This window comes from Typopeltis vanoorti, chromosome 16 (assembly GCF_054136105.1).
Source record: "Typopeltis vanoorti isolate ZY-2024b chromosome 16, IOZ_Tvanoo_1.0, whole genome shotgun sequence".
In the NCBI taxonomy this organism is placed as follows: Eukaryota; Metazoa; Arthropoda; class Arachnida; order Uropygi; family Thelyphonidae; genus Typopeltis; species Typopeltis vanoorti.
This window is the reverse complement of record NC_143564.1, coordinates 96651924-96677485: the sequence shown is the minus strand read 5'-3', so window position 1 is coordinate 96677485 and position 25562 is coordinate 96651924. Positions and strand designations below refer to the sequence as shown.

Genomic DNA, 25562 nt, shown 5'->3' with positions numbered 1-25562 from the left:
GGTGCCATACCTACCTGTATGGGCATCAATGCCATTGTATGATCATATACTAAATAAAAGAAATGAACAGAATGTGAGAAATGGTGAAGAAGAAGAAACTATCCCTTGAAGCTGCATAAGGAGGGTGTGAGCAGGAGAGTGAGTGAGTAGGTTTATGGTGGAGAGTTTTGGGTGACTGGAATGCATTGGCTAAGAACATGATGAGTGCTGAGATAGTGAATGAGTTTAAGGCACAGTTTGATCTCTGCAACAGTGGGACCTCCTATGATGAGTGTTTGACTCATCATAGAGGTTTGATTATAATAATAATAATAAAATTACTTATTTTACAGCCTGGATCTGAATCTGAATTGTAATTTGCTTATTAAGGTAGGATGATTTTCGACATGTATCACGTTGTTAGAAAAATGGCAAAAAAATGTTCTTAAGAATAGAGGTGAAGGTGAAGAAAGGATGTTGACTTGATGGATTTGAAGATGAATTACATGTCAGACAGGTATCCTGCTGATACCTGTCTGACAGCCAATCAGCTATCCATCCTACTAGTTTGTTATCTGATCCCATCTGTTTCAGTTTAGGTAGTACTTATCACGTGGCAGTCTATCAAAGGCCTTTGATTAATCCAAGTACATCACTATATACATGCATATCCTTTATCAAGTGAATCTGTCACCATCCCCTAATAAACCCATGCTGACTATCATAAAGAATACTACTATTATCAACCCACTTTTGAATCTTAGTCCTCACCAACTTCTCTAATACCTTAACAATAATCCTAGAAATACAGACTGGCCTATAACTTGTAGCATTTGTGTTATCCTTCTCCTTTTTACCAACAGAGTTACCTTCCTGGCATGTTCTTTCATGTAACTGATCATTACCAACATTCATCCTGTGTTGCCTCCACAGCGTATTCTTCTTCCAGATTTCACATTTAATCTCTTTATTCATCCATTTTACTTCTACCTTGTTTAGCCTTTTCACCTTTAGAATACAATCACATATTGCTACTGTTATATAGCTTTTGATCACTGCCCACGCAGCATCTACATCCTTCGCACTCAACTCCTCTTTCCACACTAGAGCATCCAGTTGTCTCCTTAGCTGTCCATAATCACCAGCCTTGTAGTCTCACATACTTGTATTTATTATTCTTATTTATCCTAAAGTGGATCATTGGACAAGTGGTCTGTAATTCATGTTAACAAGTTCCAGTCTCAAGTGCTCTTTCAATATTTTTTTTTTCATTTATTTTATAACTAAACAATAATTTCAAAAGTCTAATATTATCCATTTTTATTATTATTATCTGGTAACTGCTATGCAGACCCATCATGGGAGGCCTGCTCAACCAGCCACATTGTCTATCATAACAAGCTTTGAAGTTATTTACACTACCTGCACTCAGGCAATGCATTCCACTCACTCACAACTCTCCACATAAAAAATCTATTTCTCACACCCTTCTCCACCACATCTTTATACAACTTCCAGGGATGACTTCTCGTTCTTCCCATCTTAACATCCACTCTTTTTATAATTTCTTCTGTATTAACTGATAGAATCCTTAACTAACTTGATGGTCTCTTTTCCTCCTATCCACCAATCTCTGTAATCCACATTTTCTCTCAAAATGCTCTTCATAACCAACTCCCGAGTCCTGATATCACTTTGGTTATTCGTCTTTGGACTCTCTCTAGTGTTCTATATCACACTCACAACTATGTGACCAAATCTAACCACAATAGTCCATATGTGGTCTGATCAATGACTTATATAGACACACCACCACCACTTTTTCCCTACATGTCAATGTACTTTTTATCATAGCAGCAGTACAATGTGCAGTCTTTGCACCACGTGCGATATGCCTGGAACTTCAGTCCACTGTCCAGCATTACTCCAAGATCCTGAATCTCATCCATTTCCTGAAGTATAGCTCCACCAATACAGAATGTAGCCTTATATCTCTGTATCCCAAAGTGTAACACCTTGCATTTATTAATATTAAAGCTCAATCCTGCTCATTTGTCCTGTAAAGAATTAACATCAGCACTACCACTGATAATTCTACCTAACTTTGTATCACCGGCACAATCATTTGAAGATCCCCAGTCAATACACATGAAATATCATCAACAAATAAGTTTAACAGTAGGAGCCCAAGAACAGAACCCTAATTCATGCCACTGGTCACCTTCCTTTTCTGAGATATGGCTCCATCATACACAATTCGCTGGTATCATTCAGAGAGCCAATTTCCAATCCATCTAACCAATATACTATCTATTCCTATCCTCTACACCAACTTATCTATCAAATGCTTTTGCAAAGTCTAAGAATACCATTGTATATATCCAACACATCAATCATCTTATCATAAAACATAAGCAGATTACTAAAACAAGACCTGCTCTTCACAAACCCATGCTGACTGTCATGGAGAATCTTATGTCAATTAACCCAATCCTGTATTCAATTTCTAACCAATTTTTCCAACACTTTGATCACAACTAACTATGTACAGATCAGGCTATAATTGAAAACTTCTGTTCTCAAACTATGCTTGTGGAGAGGTATTATTTTGCCTTCTTACCATTAGAAACCCTTCCCCACTGCAAGACTTTCATTAAATAACCAGGACAAAGGCATGGTAACTCTTTTGCACATACTTTAAAAATAAGTGGTGATATGTCATCAATGGATGACAGCCTTATTAACATCTAATCCAACAACACTTGATAGATTTCTGATTCTTTCACCCTTAATTCTTCTAAGTCTTGCCCCTTCTACATGTTGCACGGCGCAATTCACACCATTATGATATACAGTGATGAAATGTTCATTAAATTTCACTATATCATTTGCTATGGTTACTCTGCTACCATAACTATCCACCAGTATCAACTTACCATAATTATTTTTCCTCTTGCTTGCTGCATAGCAGAAAAATTCCCTTGGATTAGCTTTAACCTGAATGGCCAATATCCTCTCATATTCTACTTTTTCTTTTCTAACCATGCTTATCACTTTTCTGGTCTGCACTTTATATTCTCCATGCATCTATTCACTGTGAACTGCCTTGTACTTCCTTCATAATAACTTCTTTTGTAGTACTGCTTGCTTAATTTCACTGTTCATCCATCTCACACCTACTCTATTTATTTGCTTAACTCTTGCTATACAGTTATATATTGCTTGTGGTAGATACTGCCTTATCATTTCCCATTCACTGTCAACATCTTTTCCACACAATTCATCAACCCAAGACTGCTGAGCTTCTAATAATCACCCACCTTATAGTTCCACATATGACCTTCTTGATAACTTTTTCCTGTTTGACTACCTTCCAAACCAATACCTCATGATCACTTTCAACAATAGGTGGTAGTGTTGATACCTCATTCACAACCACATCCTGTGAGGATATCATCAAATCTAATACCAGTAAAAGTCTTGTTGATTCCATCACATGCTGCATCAGATAGTTATCCTCCCAAAACTCAACAAATTCACTCTCTTTGTCACTATACACTATCTCTTCTTTGCAATCCATATTCCTATTATTAAAATCTCCCATTAGGATCATCTTCCTTTTACTTACCCAATGCTCTCCACATTCTCTGGCCTAGCATCCTATTAGACATACTATTCTATTCATCTCAACTTCACACCAAATAGCTTCAAAATCTTCACACATACTACTATTTTCTACTTCAACTGTTGAAGGATACAATTCCTCTGCTACCATTAACAATATACCCTACCCCTCCTCTTCTTCATCTTCCGATCCTTTTGGAAGATTCTATATCCTACCATTTCAAGTCTTGACATTATATCATCCACAGTATACCAAGTTTCACTTATGCCAATTATTTATCTTTGGGCATACTGACTCAACCAATGCTATAAACTAACCCCTTTATTTCTGATACTCTATACATTAGAATACAAGCATAACAATTCTCCACTCTTTGAGGCCATCTCATTAACACAATCACTCTTTACTCTCTCCCTGTTATAGTGCACGTCTCTCTTTGTTCTGATATCCCCATTTCCCTGATCTTGACTCTGATTTTCATTTATATTCTTATCATCCCAACCATTTTGTACTGCATTACTTTGTTCTGCTATAATTATCACTTCTTCACCTTTGTATCCATCCTCTTCCCGTCCTTCACAACCTGCTTTTCAAACTCTCTTTCTCTCTCTCCTGATTCTCAGTGGTACTAATTTCATATGAACCCTATGCACTTATTAACCAATACCAAACCCATTCAAATGCATCTCATCAGCTAACTATTCATTTGATGTATACATTAGTAATCCATTGTTGTATCTCTTTCGGTTTATATTTACTGGGTTTATATTTAGATATATTATTATTATTATTATTTAGTATCTCCAAGAAATCATAAGATTTATCATGGGAGACCCATCTTAGTCAACACAAAGTCTATCATATTACTCCTTAAACTCATTCACTGTCTGCACATTAACCACCCTATCAGCAATGCATTTCATAGTCCAACCACCCTCCATGCATAAACATCACTTATCTTCTTGCTTACCACCTCGTTTTGCAACTTCCACAAATGGTTCCTTTTCCTTGTTCTTTCTCTTTGTTCTATATGAAAAATCTCTCCAGTATCCATCCTGTAAATACCTCTCAACAGTTTCAATATCTCAATTATGTCTTCTCTGCCTTCCATCTAAATTCTGCCAAATAAATGCCTTCAATTCATCCTCATAAAATTGTACAGTCTTGTTATCATTTTTAATTATCTGCCTCTGTACCCTTTCCAAGTTTTATTTCCTTCCCTTCAGATCTTGGTGATACAAGGGGGAGGGGACTGGAAAGCTCTGATACACACCTAGAACAAAAATAAATTAATTTGATGCCTTCTTATACATCCTACGTCTGCACGGTTAGCTTAGTGGCTATGCACTTCACAATCATATGCCTGGGGAAGGAGTGTCCTAGGTTCTATTCCCATCAATGACATGAGGAGCTTAAGGATCTTTCTCAACCATAACCAAGTTAGCCGGTCTTGGGCATTGACAGCAGGTTTTTTTTTCACCAGTTTATTTGGGGGTTTTCATCCTGCAAGCAGGCAAACTGGCCCCATGAACACAGAGGCTGCAGTCATAGGATACAGTATGGCTATGAAGGCAATGGGGAAACCACCTTGCTCATAGTCATTTCCCTAGATTGTGGCATATATAGCTGCCCCTAAAAACAGACAGCCAAAAGGCCATAACTACAAACATACATCCTAAAAGAAAAAGAATAAATTATTACAATTTAATGAAACATGAGAATTAAAGATTTTAACATATGTCCTATCCTGTGGTTATATCAGTTACTTTAATATCATTTTTGTTCTAGTTGTTTATAAGAACTTTCCAGCCCCCCCCCCCCTCAATAAGATTCAAGCACAATAATCCCAATATGGTCTCATTAAGAACTTATACAATGGAATCACTACTTTATTTATTTATTTTGTATGATGATTCAACTTCCATGAGCACCTTTTACAGGGAGGTACGGCACCATCTCAGTCCCTCCTATTTTTATCTGGACTTAGGACTGGCATAGCTGATGAATCAGACCTATAGCTGGAGGGACCATCTTAAGTTTTCCTGACTATAATCTGTGTGTGTTCACGGGGCTAGTTTGCCTGCTCTGGGGGATGAAAAACTCAAGTTTCCAGGTGGAAAAAACTCCCTACCTGGCTAACTCACCTTTACTCGAAAGAGACCAGATAAAGGTTCCTCACGTCACTGACGGGAATCGAACCCAAGTCTTTCCAACCAAAGGGCTTCGTCTATACTGACTGAGCTACGGACTCTACTACTCTATTATTTCTGCTGGTCAAAGTCCTCAAAGTCAAAAACCATATTCTTCTCTACATTTATTTTTCTATGGAAAATTATTCAATCCGTTATTCTTGGTTTTGTGTACTCTGGCACTACAATGGTAGTAAGTGGAATTATTTCTATAGGTTTACTCCTCTTTTACAAGCAATAATTATTTTTTCACTTTTCTAATCTAAACACCTATTCCAAAGGAATAATAAAAAATAATCTTTGCTGGAACAATGGCCTTCATTCTTCACTCAGACAAAACCTATAATCAGTATTTGAGCAATGGTATTAATTGAAAGGAGTGTACTGAAACAGTTCAAAGTAAAATTTTGATGAAAATAAAGATATATATGGATTAAGAAAAGCTAAGGAAGCAGATTGCAGCTATATCATGGAATGAGGAATTAAATGGAAAGAAGATCAATGCTAGTTGTGCCTTACTCAAGAATTATCTAGCAGGAGCAATGACTGCATGTATTTCAAGGATCATGAAGTGAAATAAGGTAGTGATGAAATGGATGAATGAAGAAGTTAGGCATGAATCTGGAAGAACAAGACTAGAGGCAGCGAAAGATGAGTGGTAATAATTATGCAAGAAGAGTACAAAGAGCAGGAGAGGGAGGAAAATTGACTCACTTGATAAAGGAATGCAAAAGTGCAGGATGAGCAGCAGGTAGCTAATGAGGAAAAATAAATAAATAAATAAATAAATAAAATAATAATAATAATAACAATACAAAAAAATCCAGGCACATCTTTCAAAATGTGGTTAGTAGAAGAAAGAATGATTATGGATGGATTATAATAGTTGGCAAAAATGGCAGAAGGATATGCTGAGATATATTATATGAACAATTCATAAACATATTTTATTCTCACGAATATGATATTAAGCAGAGTTTGCGTGAAGCAGAAAGGAAGGAAGAGGGACCAATGATGAGTGACCTTGAGGTATATGGAAAATTGAATAAACTGATGTTAATAGGCCTGTAGGGCTTGAAAATGTCACCACATGCTATGAGGGAATGTTCCAGGGGGTTAACATCAGTTTTGATTGCAGTGGAGCAAAATTATAAAAGGAGTGGAAACAGGATAAAATGTTCTGCTTCATAAAGTAGGTGAAAAGACTTCTTCTTAGATGGCATCTTCATATTGAAGGTTCGCAATTATGGATTTTGTCATTGTTATTTTCTGCCATTCTTTTGATGTCACCATATAATAGTTTTTGTCCATTCCAGAACATCATCTATCCATGTCCTCCTTCTGCTTCCCCCTTGTTTTTGTTCCCTCTATCTTTCCTTCTAAAATTACTTTACTTGGTTCTCTGGCTGACGCTCTCATTATATGTCCAACCATTTTCATCTTCCTATTCACAATGTCTGACTAGTTGGTTCTTCATTCATAGTACCTTTAGATTAATCAATACTTCCTATATTTTGGCAATGTTACATTGCCATCTTAATGGGAATGTAAAACCATGATATGTGCATGCAGGCACTAACAACGAGCAAATGAGGCCGAAGAGGGTAACTGATGTTGTTCCTAGAGTCCTAAAGGTGTTCCCTAGCAAGCTAAATTGGGTTGTCTTGGCAGTTGGGCTGATGTTCTCATGATACTTCTCATGCATCCAAACCTCAACAAATTTGGGTGCATGAGACTGCCCCAAATTTGGGAAGCTTGCATCATGAGAACAGGAGCCTAACAGTTAAGACAACCCAATTTAGCCTACTGGGGGGCACCTTTAGGACTCTAGAAACAATGTTAGTTACTCTCTTCAGCCTCATTTTTCTCGTTGTTAGTGCCTGCATACACATATCATACTTTTATGTTCCTATGAAGATGGCAATGTAACATTGCCGAAATATAGGAAGTATTGATTAAAGTTTTCTTTTAATTAATATTTAGTATACATTGTAATTCCCTGAAATAATTTAATAGTCGTTTCCACTTGTTGTATGTTATGACTTAACACTTCTAGTTTTCTTTTTATTGCTTCCTTTATTTATTATCAATGTGCTTGGTCTTTTTAAGGTTTAATTCTATTCCATACTCCTTTCCATTTTGGATTATCTTGGTTAGCATTTCTTCTAATCCTGTATTGGAATCAGCTCATCAGCACATCTTATATTATTTATGTATTTCCATTAATCTTGATTCCTACTTCCATTTCATCTAAGTTCTTCATTAGGTGTTCACTACAGATGTTAAATAGTATTGGGGAGATTATGCATCCTGTCTTACTCCTCTTTTAATGTCAATGGTCTTCTCATCTCCTTGCAAGCCAGCTTCTGTCCCCAATACAGTTGAAATTATTTTATTTTCAGGTCTTTTTTTGTCAATATCATACTCTTTAAGGATTTCAAATAATTTATCGTGTTTGACTGTCAAATGCCTTCTGGAAGTCTATGAAACATAGATGCACCAATCTGCCTAATTCGGTTGTTCTTTCAGTTATATAAGATAGGGTCCAGATGACTTTGTTGTACCTTTTTCTTCCACAAAACCATTCTGTGTTTCACTAATTTGGTTTTTTATTTTTGCATGTATTTGATTTTTTATTATCTTCAGTATAATCTTAGGTGTATGAGATTAGACTTAAAGTTCTATACTCTTCACATCTATATGTTTTGTTGCATTTTGGGATTGGAATGCAGATTGATTTTTTGAAATCCTCTGGTATTTTCTCTATTGTATATATATTTTTATAATGTCTCTCAAACAGTTCCTTCCATCTTTTGCCAAGTTTTTTATTATTTCTGCCAGTATACTATCATCTCCTGGTGTTTTGACAAACTGTCTATTGCATTTTCTATCTCTTCATCAAGTAGTTCTGGTCCTTCATTCCCTTCTTCAATTTTAGGGATTTCTGATCTACTTCTGTCATCGTATAGTTCTGCAGTATATTCTCTCTACCACTTATTAATATCTTTGGGCTTGACAATAACTTTTAAATTTTAATAAAGGAATACCATGAGCAGACATATAAATACAATATTAATGATGGAAAAACTCACGTAAAAAGATTATTTAATAGTATAATTTTCATCTGTATGTCACAGGCATCTTCAGTACAAATTAAACAATAAGTATCAATTCCAAAAGGCGTTACCTAAGTAGCTAGTGTAAGATAACTAAAAAGGTCATAAAATTTCCTAACAAAAAAAAAAAAATTATATATACAATAAAAAGTTAGGAAAGATTAGCTGATTTATAAAGTACTATCTCCCACAAAGGGGATAGATGTAAACCATCAGATCTGTTTAAGTTATGGAATGGCTTCATAAAGAAACATGTGAAACTTTACTTCACTCTCCTAACTTAAGCAGATCCGATGGTTTACGTCTATCCCCTTTATGGGAGATAGTACTTTATAAATCAGCTAATCTTTCCTAACTTTTTATTGTATAATTTTTTTTTTTGTTAGGAAATTTTATGACCTTTTTTAGTTATCTTACACCTAGCTACTTAGGTGGCGCTTTTTGGAATTGACAGTTATTGTTTAATTTGTACTGAAGATGCCTGTGACATACAGATGAAAATTATACTATTAAATAATCTTTTTACGTGAGTTTTTACAATATCATTAATATTGTATTTACAATAACTTTTCCATCTTTTCCTTTGATTGATCCTTTAATATGATTTTTCTTAATGTTGAGTTCTTTAATTTTTTTATATTTCTCTGTAGTTTTATTTTCATTGTCTAATTCTTCTATTTCTTTACATTTTTGATTGATCCATTCTTGTTTTACTCTTTTACATTCTTCTTAAATTTGCTTATCCAATTTCTTATATTCTTCTTTCTGTCCTTTTATATTTTTTACTTTCCTCCATTAAATCTAGTATTTCCTCTGTCATCCATGGTTCTTTCTCATTTACTGATAACCTTTTTTGCTGTATTAACTACTATTAGTTCTTTAAGGCTTTCTCAGTTAGGGTTTTCTTTGTTTTTCAGTTCTTTACTTATTTCATCTTGGAATGTTTTTTTTTATTTGCTTTTAAATTTTCTATAGATTTCACTTCACTGTCTTTGTTGTTTTCTTTATTTTCTTCAGTTTTATTTTAATTGTCATTAACAGTAATCTGTGGTCTGAGCCACAGTCTGCTCCTGGCATCACTTTTGCCTTCTTGACACCATTTGTGTATCTTCTGTTAATCAGAATAAAGTTGTTTTTTGTCATTCCATCTGGAGCAGTCCAAGTGTGTCATGTGCTTTCTTTTTGTTCATAGAATCTTTTTCTGATTATTAGATCATTTTGGTTGCAAAAGTCCAACAGTCGTTCTCCTCTGTCATTGATCTGTCCTAATCCATATGGTCCTATATGTTTGCTTATCCTTGTCTTCCCAATCTTTGCATTCTAGTTGCCCATCACAATTATAACCATGTCTTTCTTTTCTCCATATTCTTCTATTGTTTCACTTATTTGTTTGTAAAATCCTTCTAATTCTTTGTCTGGGTCTGTGCTAGTTGGTGCATATACTTGCATGATGATGTCTTTAGGGTGTGATTTTACAAGTATAGAGTTTACACGCTCTGATTTCCTGTTCTTTTTTCAAAATAATAGCTACACCTTTCCTGTTTTGTCCCCCCCCCCCCCACTGATGTGATGATTGTACTGTTTTCCATTTGGGAGACATGTATCAAATTGGTCTGCGCCTCTCCAAAACGTTTCTCCTATTACTAAGATATCAATTTCTAGTTCTTTTTTCGAAATAATGGCTACACCTTTCCTGTTTCCCCCCCCCCCCCCACTGATGTGATGATTGTACTGTTTTCCATGGGAGACATGTATCAAATTGGTCTGCGCCTCTCCAAAACGTTTCTCCTATTACTAAGATATCAATTTCCATTCTCTCCATTTCTTTACATACATTGCCAGTTTACCAGCTGGATTCATTCCTCTAACATTCTAGGTGGCAATCCTCATGAGGTTGTCTTTTTCTGAAGTAGCATATTTCACACATCCAACTGGACAGGTCACTGGATCATGCAGATGGCAAGTCAGATTGCATGACATACTTCTTTTGCTTCTGTATCTGTCCATAATACAATACTGGGGCTAATACTACACAGGGAGCCCCAAGAAACAAGCGCAGGGGAAGAAGTTCCCTATTTCATCAACCATCCATCCATTTTGGATCAATTGCTATTCAGGGTGGCTCATTCTGGATCAGATACTCCTGAGCACCTGTTGGTGATATGACTAAGGCTTCAAATTATAGGCCAATCTGAGTCTAGAACTGTGATTAAAATGGATGAGTACTTATTGAGGACCAAGATTGAAAAATGGGTTGAAAACAGTAAAATTCTCTTTGACGGACATCATGGGTTTGTTAGGAAGTTTATGCTTTAGCAACCTACTTATTATAGCAAGGTGACATAAGCATTGGAGGTGATGCAATGAAGTGGTATATTTATATTTTGCAAAGGCCTTTGATAGACTGCCACATTATAAGCTGGTAATTAAATTGGAACAGATGGGAATGAACAATATATTAGTGCAATCAATTGGATAATGGCTGACTGATAGGTATCATCAAGTTGTGTATCTTGAAGCAATATCCCCAAAGATTAAAGTCGCTAGTGGGACCCCATTATAGATTGAAAATGTTGCTATATAACTATTGGTGATATTAGTGATAGTGGGGAAATATATGAATGGTGATATGAAGTTGTTTGCAGATTATGCAAATTTGGAAGAACTATGAAGGACAGAGCAGATGTTGTGGCATTACAAGAAGACTTGAATAGAAAGGATGAACGAAAGGATGAATTAACTATTTCAGGTTAAGTTCAATGTTGATTAGTGTAAGATTTTAAAATTCAACATACAGTTGATGGCAATATCTTAGAGGAGGTGGAGGAGTAAGGACTATAAGAGTTATGTTAGATAAGGACCTAAAATTTAGGGGCCATATTCCTAAAACTCTGAGGCCAGCACAGTAGATTATGTGGTGACATGGAGAACACTGATGATAGAAATAAGGAGATATGGTTCCATGTCACCACATGGAACCATATCTCCTTAGTTCTATAAGGAGATACGGTTCCACACATGGATTACTGATCAACCACATATGGATTACTCCACACAGATTTAGTTGCTTTATATTCACAAGCAGATGAAGAGATATTGGAATGGGTCCAGTGATGAATGAATAAGGATTTTTTATTTTTTTTTTGTTTGCTAGTGTTGAGTATGAACAAAAATTGAGGAAATGCAATTTTCAGAATCCAGCAGATAACAGGAGGAAGGGAGATGTGAGTGATCATATAAGTTGGTAAAGAGTTATTACTAGATTAATGTGGATGAGGTATTTCATAGAATGTAGGGAGTAAACAGGAAAGTATGAGCAGCAGAGGGTTAAGGAGTAGGTTTTTCTGCATGGAGAGTGGTGGACAAATTTCAATGCAACAATCAAGACTATTGTAAGTATGGTGATAAAAAATGAGCTTAAGGCATGGTGTATTTTAAACTATAAATGTGACAGTAGGTACTCTCGTGATAAGTCATTTGACTCCATAGCAGTCTGATGATAATAGTAATAACAACATCTGAGCTTTTACACTCAGCCTATACCTGTAACATCTGTAAAAAAATCATCTGCAAATCCAAATCCAACTCCAAAAAAAGTCAAATGCATAAACCTTGCCTCTTACTCAAATAGCAGCTAAGCTTTATATGTCTTTCCATGCTTCAATCTATAACAACATCCAAAGATAATGTTGATCTCCTAGCATTGGCCTTCTCTTCCAAATTGTGTATTAATAATTAAGGAAAATCATCTCCACCTGTGTCTTACTCCTCTGTCAGAAAGACAGAAGATTCCTTAATAGCTTGGATCATGGTTCAGATACTATCTGAACCTGGAGAGATGTTAGTAATGAACCAGATGGTCTTATTCACCCATAGTCTTATGCAGACCATTGGGGAATTACAAAGGTGACAGTCCTGACATAGTTTGACAAGTGATTCTAGGTCACCTCAGGTTTTTTTTTATTTTTTTAAACCAGAGATCAAGCCCTCTAGTGCTATTTTAGGTAAACTATCAAAAAATGTCTGAACAGTTCTAGCCACAAGAGCTGTCTTTAACATATTTTAGTGACGATATTTTCTTGTGTTCTGGAAATGGAGCAGTTTTTCCTTCTGACCTCATTATTTGTTGCATGCCATGTATGATATTTTTGAATAGCACTTCATCTCAAAGCCCAACAGCCTTTTCTGATCTTCCTATAACAATGTCCAACTCTCACATCCAGATGGCAATTGTGCAAAATTGACATCCATCTTATATTGAAGCCTGGATGGCCAAGTGGATAGTGTACTTGTACCTGTCTCCAAATAACAGGCCTTGAGTCTGGAGTTCAAATCCCAGTGTAGGCATGAACGTTTATTAATATGTTTAGATGGTAAACGATTTTGATCATCTGGTGTGAAATGAAGCCATCACGCTATTTACTTGAAAAGTTCTTGAGCAGAGTTTCTGGATTATCTAACCCTTAGCCAATCCAAGTTTACAACCTTTTGTGGTGGGATTCACATAAAATTGTCTGAACAAACTATCACTGTTACTCTAATTTGCATCTACCCAACAGCATAAAAGTAAGCCTACATCTAGTTAATCCTCATAAAGGAAGATACAAGTAAGCCTTTAACCATCATCCCACTGTGAACAACTTAGCCCTCTCAAAAATAATGGAGAGGGTCATCAACAGCCAACTTCTTCACTACTTTGAGGCAGGTCATTTTTTCTTTTTTTATGTGATTCCAACAAAGGTTGCACAACTTTGGTATGTTAATAAACTGTGGGTGGGCCAAAAGTTTTTTTGTTGTTAATTTTTATTTTTTTAAATTTTTATTTATTTGTTACATAAATCAGAAATTCTACTCTAGAGACCAAACATTAAACACTTTTTCAAGCTGCTTCATCAGACCTCTAATAAGCAGGGACTGAGGTCTCACACCAGGTGATGAAATTCATCTCCTGCCTAAAAATATTCACAAAAGTTCATGCTCATGGCTGCAACCCATAGCTTATTGGTTAAAGAACATGTTGCTACCCACATGGCTAGCATAACTGCTAATTAAACACTGAACAAAAATATGGATTCAGCTGTTCTTGTTCCACAGCATATTTCCTAGCCTACCTTATCTATGTTTGTGCACAAGCCACTGAAAGATTTGGAAAAACTCTCATGCTATTTCTCTTGGCATTTTCAAGGCGTTTGACTTAGTCCACTATTGCAAGATACTCATTTAACTACCTCATGATTTGCCTTCTGCCCTTTGCATTCGGGTTGCAGTTTCTCTCTCTGTAATCATTCACTAAGCATCATAATGGATGGTTTTCTCTCTTCAGATTTGCATTCACTGCTGGAGTACTTCAGGACTTTTGCCTGCTCCTTCTATACATTATGACTTTTTTTCATCAAACTTATTTAATGCTATCATAGTTTTGCTGATGACAGTACATTCTTGCTTAAACACTGATCTTCTTGTTCTTCTTGTGGGGAAAAGAACCTGCTGAATTTCAATGATACCAAAAAACACATTCCTTAATGTGAAAACATTTAAAAAGATTCACTTCACTTGTTTCTTACTTTACAGTACTCAGATCTCCAGTCAGAGCTCGATTTATCTGCACAGACTAACTAAAAATATACAGTGAAAAAATATTATTAGAATGTCAAAATGGATTTAGAAAAATCATCCATTGTAGAGCATTGGATGCAGCTTTCTGTTTAAAACTACTTATAGAAAAAAGAAGAGAATTTAATTTGAAAACTCATCTTTTGTTTATAGATTACGAAAAAGCATTTGACAAAGTAAAAAGATATATACTGTTTGATATATCACAAAAGAATAAATATATCTGATATATTACAAATATACCTAATATTTTACTACATGCAATATTGAATATATATAAAGATAATGAAATAAAAATAAAAATAAATGAAAAGTTGTCTGAAAAACAATCTATAAACCAAAGAGTAAGACAGGGATGCCCTCTGTCTCCAACACTTTTCAATATTTACATTAATGAAATATTAATACAGTGGAACACCTTAAACAATCAAGGTATAGAAATTTCCCGGAATAACAAAATAAATACACTATTATTTGCAGATGATCAGGTAACAATATCAGATAAGGAAGACAATTTACAAAGAGCGATATATATATAATTTAAACATTATAGCAGAACAATTTGGAATGAAAATTTCCATAGATAAAACTAAAACAATGTCATTTTGTGGACAAACTTCAGTTAGAAGCAAAATAGTTATTAATAATAAAATAATAGAACAGATAAATACTTTCAGTTATCTTGGATGTGAAATATCATATGAAGGAGAAAAAGACATAAAATTAAAAACTTCAAAATTTTTACAGATTATAGGCCTGATAAATAGAACACTCAACCCAAATATAGTACAAAAAGAAACACGCTTGAAAATATACAATACGTTAGCAGTGCCCACATTATTATATGGCAGTGAAATTTGGGCAATAAACAAACAAGATAAACAAAGAATAAAAACAAGTGAAATGAGATTTATGAGAAGAACTGCAAAAGACACATTATTAGATCAAAAAAGGAACGAAGACATTTTAAAAGAACTAAAAACAAAATCAATAGAAGAAAAACTAAACAATTATAAACAAAAATGGATTGAACATGTAAACCGAATAGCCAACACCCGATACCCTAAACAACTACTAAAATATAAGCCATTTGGAAAGAGAAGGCAGGATAGACCTCAAAAAAGGATATTGGATGGATAATGAGACCAGAACAGATCAATATGGTCTATGTCCTAACACTTTGGTCCAAATTCTAAACAACACCTATGGGTGGAAGAATGAAGCAATCAGGGTAGGCCTAACCTTATCTTTGATTATAACAATAGCAGCTGGACCTAAAAAAGAAATGGCACCCAGTTCCAGCTACTTATTATTATTATGAAACTAGTTAAAAATATTTCACAAAGACATTAATATTATTCAGATTAAAGGCAGGCAATTCTTAAAAACTAGTTTTTTCCAACATTTTTAAGAATACAATATATATTATGGTTTCAGTGATAAATAACAATGAGAATGGTAAGGTCTCCAGTATAATTATTAATAATAACAAGGATACTCTTCAGGAATGATATCATCATCTGCTATCATAGCATGCTATCAATTATGAAGCTTTGATGCAATTTTTTGTTTTTTGTAAAATTTAGGTTTTAAACAAAAATTTAAATGGCTCTAGTCACTTTTAGCAAAAATAATATACACCAAATATCAGTAGAGTTGATACAGCAAGAAGAAACCTAACAGCATAGGAATTAAAAAATCTAAAACAGATAAATATTAGAATAAAAATATAAATGATAAGAATAAACTAAGATACTTGAAATACTACACACACACACACACACACACACACATGATAAGTAGCTAACAAATTACATTAAATATCCAGTTTTCTAAATTACTGATTATTAAAAAAAAAGCTTCATGCAACTTTGCATTTAAATGCTTGTGCACTAAATGAAATATTTTTAATTTCCTGTTTTATAATATCATATATTTAAAACATTTATTTAAGTGAAATAACTTATCTGAAAATGATGGTTCACCTTTTGAGAAGTGATCTGAAATATTGCAATGATGGATGGCAGTGTCAGAAAGAATTCTTCTATTGTGTATTGCCATAACACTCTTCTCAAAGATATGCACTGTTTTAACGATATTAATCAAAATAGTTTTATAGCAAAGTTCTTTATTGTTTTTTTCTTCTATGCTTACAATTTTTACACACTGAAAAAAATCTTGCAGTACTTTAATTTGATCAAAAAGGAACTGATCACATTTCCAGTAATACCAGAAACTTTGATTTGTAATTTCCAACTGGCTAAGTATAGTAAAATGCGAACAAGGCATGGTAAAACATTTTAAATATGATGAAACATCTCCAAAATTATTGATCCAAGTGTCAAAATGTATCAAAAGCCGATTAAAGTATTCAGATATTATAACCAAATAAAATTTTATAACATCTGTCCATTTTATTACTAAAGGATGGAAATATCCCAGACATATTAACTCTTGGTCTTCAGCAATAAATCTAAAGCATATATCAAGAAGGCACTTGAGACAATGAGAATTTTCGTTAGATGAGTCTAAGTCAGGCAATATATAATTTCTGAGATGATGTTCACGAACTTCTCTATGGATTTCCCATAACCTTAGTGGTACAATGATACTTTTTAAAGCCTTTAAATAATGATTTGTAATATGTTTATTAGGACTGCAGAATCCAGATAATGGCAAAACGATCTGAAGATGTTTTAGCTGATGTAAAACATAGAACTGTATATGATAACAAAACTGTTCCCATATGAAACTGTTTTCAGGTGTTGGGCAACTAGAAACAGCATTACAAGTAATCTTATCATCTGTTTTTGAACTATTGTCATCTTTGCATGCACACAAAACAGTAAAGTTGCTGAATAGTTGTAAGCTATTCTGTTTCCTAATTTCTTGAAGATGAGGTAGCAGAAGTTCTTCTAGTCCACAGTGTTTGTGTAAAAGTAATATCTAAGAAAATAAAGAGAAACATAGTAAGTTAAATAAGTACAGAAATAAAAAAAACACAATGAAACCTTAGTATCGTATTCTTAATTATGCTGCTTTCCTCCCAATAAAAAAATGTTACACTATCAGCCAAAGCTTATATTAAGTATTTAAATACAGTGCTAGAATAAAAATATAAATGTATTCAGTATTCAGTTTTTGTAGTACACAGAAAACCATAAAGGGGTTTCACTGTACTTTGCTATTAAACTTCATTAATGAATATATTTTTAAAACCCAAATGACTGAGTTAAAAATAAAAATGCTCAAGTATAAGTTAGGGAAACAGCTTAATTCAAGATAGAAAACATAAACACTTCTTCTTCAGAAAGGCAATACATATCGGTCTGGTATGTTAACTTTAGTGTTACAATAACATTCTTTTCTGATTATTATTTTACATATTTATATGGTATATCAAACTTTGAAAGTCTTAGAATAAAATTCTCATTGATGATGATGAACAGCCTATTTTTCTACTCACTGAAGGGTGAAGGCATCTCCCCATTGCAGGAGGTTTTGGGTCTCATGGTGACCCAATCCATATTGGGAGTGTGTATTTATACTTGGTGAATGAATGTATGAAGGTGGAAGACAGTCACAAACATTTCCGATCCAAGAGGATGCGGGAACCTGCAGCCTCTTGGCTGGAGAGAAGGTGTGCTAACCAGGCCAGCAAAATTCTCATTATTATTATTTTATTTTCATGAAATTATGGGAAAAATTTTCCTGTCAGACAGATATCTACTCCATAAATGGAATATGGAATACAGAGCTTTCAAAGGCACTCTTAATATTACATTTCAGTTTTTAATTTAATTTACAGTTTTAATAACTTTTTAATCCTATGATTCATATGATGATCTCATTTAAAGTCATAACTATTATTAAAATGTCATGCATCACTATTGGCAAGATTATTGATATTGCAAATAGTGGTTGCTTTTCAAAGTCAAGTCTTGTTAATTTGCTACTCACCATATAAAGAAGGAAATTCAAATAAACTCTTGATCATGTTAATCACAAAATTAGGAAACTGTACTACAGTTTTCTAGTTTAGTGATTTCTCTCTTATCTGAATTAACCAATATTATCTAAACCCTATCTCTTACAACCACAGAATTGCAGCGATCCATCCAGTCTGATGGATCACTACTATTCTGTGACATCTTCTTCTTCTTCTGCAGCTTCTCCCACTTAAGTGGGGTCACTGTTTGTAATGAGTCTCTTCCACACCTTCCTGTCTTGGGCTGTCACCACATCCAAGTTCTTCATCTTCGAGTCCTCTTCTACCAGCTCCCTCCATCTCTTCTTTGGCCGCCCACGCTTCCGCCTTCCTTGCACATCCATCTGCATGACCCTTCTTCCCACATATTCATCCTCCCTCCTCATCACATGACCAAACCATCTCAACCTTGCCTTCTGTATTTTTGCTCCTAAGTTCATAACTTTCACTGTTCCCCTGACATAGTCATTTCTCAGACGATCCTTTCTGGTCACACCGCACATCCACCTAAGCATTCTCATCTCTGCTACTTCCATCCTGCTGATATTATTTTTCCTCAGGGCCACAGTTTCTATAGCATATGTCATAACTGGCCTCACTACTGTCCTATAAATTTTGACTTTCAGATTGATCGGCACCCTCTTATCGCATAACACTCCAGCCATCTCCCTCCAGTTCCTCCAACCCGCTTGTATCCTGCATCCCACTTCCTTCTCGGCTCCTCCATCTTCTTCCACTGTTGAGCCTAAGTATCTAAAGTCTCTCACCTTCCTGATGACATTTCCTTCTAGCTCCAGATCTGTCTCTTGGCCGCCGCCCACTGCGCAACACATATACTCTGTCTTACTTCTGCTCAGTCTCATACCTCTCTCTTCCAGTACTTTTCTCCATCTTTCCAGTTTAGTTCCTGTTTCTTCTCTTGAATCTACACACAACAAGATGTCATCTGCATACAACATTGTCCAAGGCACATCTTCTCTCACCTCCTCTGTTACCACCTCCATCACAATATTAAACAGAAACGGACTTAATGCTGACCCTTGATGCAAGCCAACTGTTACTTGAAAACTTTCTGTCTGTCCCAAACAGGTCCAAACACTTGTCTTCACATTTCTGTACATTTCCCGCACCAACCTGACATATTTCTCTGGCACCTTCTTCTCCTTCAGACACCTCCAGACTTCTTGCCTTGGCACTCTATTGTATGCTTTCTCCAGATCAATAAATACCAGATGTAGCTCCCTTTGTTTCTCTCGATATTTTTCCATCATCTGCCGTAACCCAAAGATAGCATCTGTTGTTCTTGTGTAGAGGCTTAAGTGCTGTGAGGACATTATGTTGGAGATTTAATGGATTTTTTACAACATTCAAAAAGAATTAAAATAGAATTTAATACTTCCTATATTTCGTCCTAGTCACTAGGACATCTACAGGGATTACAAAAACAATTAATGTAACATGCACACAAAAACTTACGATACTAAGCCCAACCACGTGGGTGACACTAAAGTCCTATCTAGGTGGAGCGCCCTCTAAGGGCGGTAGTAGGTGGCCTGGAATGTAAGGTGGGACCTCTGGTGATGAGTGTTTCCCAAATCTTAGGAAGCTTAATGCAACCATATTTATTAAGATTTGGTTGGTTTCTGGGAGCTGCTGTTGCTTCTAGAAGTTAGTGTCTTAGTGTCCGTTCAAGTCTCCTCCGACAATCACCATCTCATTTTCTTTCAATTCCCTCATTTCTTCATCTAACACGTTCCAAAACTCATCTTTTTCCTCTGCTGTACAACCAATTTGCGGGGCATATACACATAATACGACCACCCGCTCTTCTCCAAGACCCAATTTCATTCGCATGATCCTGTCATTCCTTCTACCCACGTCCAGTACTTCACCCTTCATTCTGCCACACACCACAATTCCTACACCATTTCTTCCCTCGTTAATCGCTCCAGAGTTGAACAATTTATATCCATCTCCCAGTTCCTTTGCCTTTCCCCCCTTCCACCTTGTCTCCTGCACACATAAAATGTCCAACTTCCTCTTCCTCATCATGTCTGCCACCTCTCTTCCCCTTCCAGTCATGCTTCCAACATTCAGTGTTCCCACTCGCAACATCCTGTCCGCCTGCTGGGCTCGCTTCTTTAACCGCACCCGCCCTTGATGTGGTAGCCCTCGTCCATTTCTCGCAGCTGTAGGGCGATGTGGCTGCGTGTCGCTTAAGGGGTACGCCCTAGCCCTTATATCATTTTCTCTTTGACTCATAATCATAGTTTGAGCTGGCATTGAAGTTTTCCGACCAGATGCCCTTCCTGACATCAACCCTCACATTTATCCGGGCTTGGGATCGGCACCTATTGAGGCTAGCTTGCCTCCTTCGGCGGCTGCATAAGACGAAATGACTTAGCAAGATAGGAAAGACTCATCCCTAGCCCTCGAATACTCTAATAGCATCAGGGGGAAGGAGCAAGGAGAGGAGAAAGAAGCAAAGAAAGAAGAGGAGGGACCAGTCTACAGAATAATATAACAGATATATATTACATGAAGGCATGGTCCAGCATCAGGTACCTCGGGTTTGCCATGCACGTACTCACTAAAGTGAGCCCTTGAGGTAACTGCTATTCTGTGACATCAAAATGGTTATTTCATAAGATGTAGAATTCAACTACACAAGTGGCCATAAAAACTTGCTTTTTTCTAGGCATAGTTTCACAGAAATTGGCACACCTATTATGCAGCTTTAAAACTACAGCCACTTACACCCCTACTATCCAAATAAGAACACTCTTCTGTTGTGGAATCAAAGCATAACTCACTAAAATATTCCGCATAAAAAAACCCTTCCACATTCTTGCAAAAGAATCCTTACTACAGACAAAGTAATCTATCCAGAGAAGAGGAAGGACAAACCAGAATATAAATATGGTTAATTAGATGCATGTATTCACAAGAATACATAATAATACTATTATTATTGCAAATATTTTGACCAGAAACTAACTGGCCATCATTAGTGCATCAGCATAATAACAAGGTGAAGCTAGAACAAAGAATGTTAAAATTATAAAAATCAAGTGGATATTAGATCCAGCATTATTTCAAAGCTGGATGTAGAAACTATGGAAGTTTTATAAAAATAAGTTGACCAGAGAGCTTACAGGAATAGAATATGCCTGCCAGCATTTACAAGTCACCCTAGTGCAGACCACTTTAGAAAACATGAACACTGCCCAGGCAACTCATAAATGCCGGCGGGTGTATTCCCGTAAGCTCTCTGGTCAACTTATTTTTACAAAACTTCTACAGTTTCTACATTCAGCTTTGAAATAATGCTGGATCTAATATCCTTTTGATTTTTATAATTTTTGCATTGCCGAACTGAAGCCTTTTGGCTCTTTATTTTAATAAAGAATGTTAATCCTAATTATAGAGCTGGTCCACATGTTGGATTGCCACCTTGTGGATAGTTACACATTAAAATAAGATTACCCACACTACCGGCCAGGACGTATATATACGTCCACATTTCCATGGATGTGAAGTGCATATTAAAATTGTAATACCATTGATATTACATTGAAATTTATGATGAATACGAAGCTTTTGAGGATCAGTATTTGATCTTTAATGGCTGGTAAGGTGGTTAAAGCCAAAATTTTTTTTAAAAAAAGTAATTTGAAATAAAAATTAAATTTAGATAACTGAATGAAACAGCATTATATTAAAAGAAAAAAAATAAGCCTTCCTGGACATCCTAAAAAGGACATTTTTGCTGTATTATGCCAGACCCTACAATACTGGCATAGGAGAGCAGAAAATGTTCTTTTTGGTCCCTCCTTAATGAATGACTGATTGTAGGATATGAAGTTGTTGCTGAGACTCTAGCAATGCTAGAGTATTTGCAATTGCTTTGAATTCAGCAACTACACTACATCCATTATGTTCTGGAGTATTCTATATCTGCCCTTAATTTTCTGAAATTTATCCCAAACAACTTTTTTTTGCAATGGCTAATGATTAACATATAATATAAATTTGGATCCAAGAAGGCTGTTTTCGATCTTGCATCTAACATAACAAGCTTTGGTCCAAGCACATTTCAAAGCCATGAGACGTGATCTAGTATGTTATCTCCAAAATATATCCAATGCTCTGTCTTGATCTTTTTTTGCTGCTTGGCAATCAAGCCCCACAATGATTTTAGGTACTGTGGATATCAAGATGATGTTTATGTTTTTGGAACTACAGTTGTTGATACCCTGGACAATACAATACATAAACCATTAATTCAGTGAGATGTGTTCAGCTCTCTGCCTTAGCATTAAATTTTGCAAGATGGGAAAATGTATTCCAATGAGCCTGGTTCCTATGAGGATATAGTGCAAAGCACAAGGCAATGACTGCTTCTATATATGTTCTATTTGACATCCCACATGAGCAATCAAAGAATAGTGAGTAGGAGACTGTAAGATCTATTGCAGAATATGAGGGGAGTGGCATATGATAGAATGCATTGCATCCACTTTTAAGGAGAGAGAGAGAGAAGTTGTTATTGAAGAATTTACTTAACAACCAGCTTTGACCATTTGTAATGGCACTAGCCTATGGTGTACTGTGTCCATTAGTCATCCATAAGATGAATGTGTTGACGCAGTAGCAATATTAAATTATAAAGGTTGATCTGAGTATATATCTGAGTAACTCAGAACCTGTTGGTAAATAAATGGAACATATTGTAATAAGAAATCCTACTGAGAGGTTGATGGCTACCACTTCTAGAGGGCAGTGATAAAATGTATGTACTAAAAATGGGTATGGATGCCCACAAAGATAGAAACTCTTCCTTGAGCGGGGCCATCTCTAGTTCTGTCTTTACAAATAATGTTGAAATTCTTTATGGGGGGGGGGGGGTATTCGCTGAGATTTAAATATGTCTTCTGCAGACAGAAACTACGTTTCCATAGAATCTTGATATCAATATTCTGTTGAGAACTATAACAGTAACACATGAAAAATTTTTCCTATTCTTTTGGCTTTGTAAACTAATCCAATTTCTGAGAGATTAAGGACAAATAGAAGCAATCTTTGTCTTGCTTCTATTTGTCAATTGATTTTGGGAAGTATAGACATCCCATCTAAAAAGTAGGATTTGTCAAATTCTATAAAATAGTCATTGACAGCCTCGATGATACCCTCGTTCCAAGAAAATTTTTTCCCGCCAATGCAAATTTTTTAATTTGCAAACAAGAAGTCGTACGGGGCCAAGTCCAGAGAATATGGTGGATGTGGAGCCAGTTCAAACTTCAATTCGTGCAATTTTCCATTGCAATGGCCAATGTGTGGGATGATGCATTGTCTTGATGAAGAGCACTTTTTTGTGCACCAATCTTGGCTCTTTTTCCTTCAGTTCTTCTTTTAAATGGTCAAACAATTTATTTCTTTTTTTATTCATATGGAGTTTTTTTCCCTTTTCTCCCCCGTCCCTATTGCGGTGAGTTGAGCTCCCTTATGGGGAGTTAAATATTTATGGCTGTAGATCCATGTATGTTAACGGGGCCAGTTTGCCTGCTTGCGGGATGAAAAACCCCAGATAAACTGGGGCAAAAAACCCTGCTGTCCACGCCCAAGACTTGCTAACTTGGCTATGGCTGAGGAAGATCCTTAAGCTCCTCACGTCGGTGACAGGAATCGAACCCAGGACACTCCTTCCCCAGGCATATGGTTGCGAAGCGCAAAGCCACTAGGCTAGCCACACCGACAATGGTCCAACAATGATGCATAAAAGACTCTTGTTATTGTCTTAGTCTTTTCCAAATAGTCTATCATGATAATTCCTTTGGGAATCCTAAAAAACAGTGGCCATCACCTTCCCAGTTAATCAAACGGTCTTCGCTTTTTTCGGTGCTCTTTCACCGGGCAATGTTCGCTGTTTCAGCTGCTGCTTGGACTCAGGTGTGTAGTGGTGGATCCAAGTTTTCATCTACAGTCATGAATCGGTTCAAAAAATCCTGCGAATTGTGATTAAACATCGCCACACACTGCGTTGAAATGTCTTTTCACATGCATTTTTGATCAACAGTCAACAATCACGGCACCCATCGTGTACACAGCTTTTTCATGTGCAATTTTTCGTGCAGGATATTATATACCCATTCAGTTGAGATACCTACAATCTCAGCAATCTCACGCACTTTCACTTGGTAGTCTTCCAAAACGATACCATTTGTCAATCATTTCCTTTGTAGTGACCTCAGCTGGGCATCCGGAGTGTGCTTCATCTTTGATGGACTTATGACCATGTTTAAACTCATTTATTTAAAAATAAATAGTCTTTAATGCTGGTGCAGAGTCCCCATGAACTGCATCTAACTCGGCTTTGATCTGCGCTGCTGTCCACTTTTTCAAATAAAAGTGTTTTATCACTGCACGAAACTTGTTTTTCTCTATTTTTATGAAAAATGTGAACATGGTCATTTTAAATGTTCGCAAAAATGAGAACTACACATCACACGTGGCTAAAATTTTGCCAAGGGTCATGAAAAAGATGATATGTGCTCACAATGGTATGAATGAAAGAATTGTGTTGCCTTCTATTAGAAATTTACCAAACAACCCTCATACTGAACATAAAGGAGACATCCCAATCTCACTTAAAACAAAAATATTAGACAGATGTATACTTCCAGTTATGACATAATGAAGTAATATGGACTTTTACTTAAAAAAATTGACCAAAAAGTTGAGGACTACCCATAGGAAAATGGAAAAACCATTGCTCAGTATTACCATTCAGAATAGAAAGCACAGAAATTGGGTCAGAGCTCAGACTAGGATGAGAGACAACAGCCATTAAACGATCCAAATGACAATGGATAGGTCATATTGCAAGAAGTAATATGACTTGGTCCAAAAATGGGTAAAGTTGATATCTAAATGGTGTCCCAGAGATGGAAAGAGAGCTACAGGAAGAACAAAGAGATGATGGGAGGACAACAAGATTAAAGAGATGGCAGGAACTCAGTGGCATAGAAAACTTCAAGATAGGAATGAATGGA

At 35.8% G+C, this 25562-nt stretch overlaps 1 protein-coding gene across 1 annotated transcript in view; it reads right to left on the bottom strand.

The window, feature by feature from the left end:
- The window catches only part of LOC150098204 (uncharacterized), a 264871-nt gene that overhangs the window by 205798 nt on the left and 33511 nt on the right, over nt 1–25562 (bottom strand). Inside the window, exon 3 of the mRNA XM_090406279.1 lies at nt 16508–17468. Coding sequence (XP_090262405.1) covers nt 16508–17468 — 961 coding nt within the window. The remainder of the gene's footprint in view (nt 1–16507; nt 17469–25562) is intronic.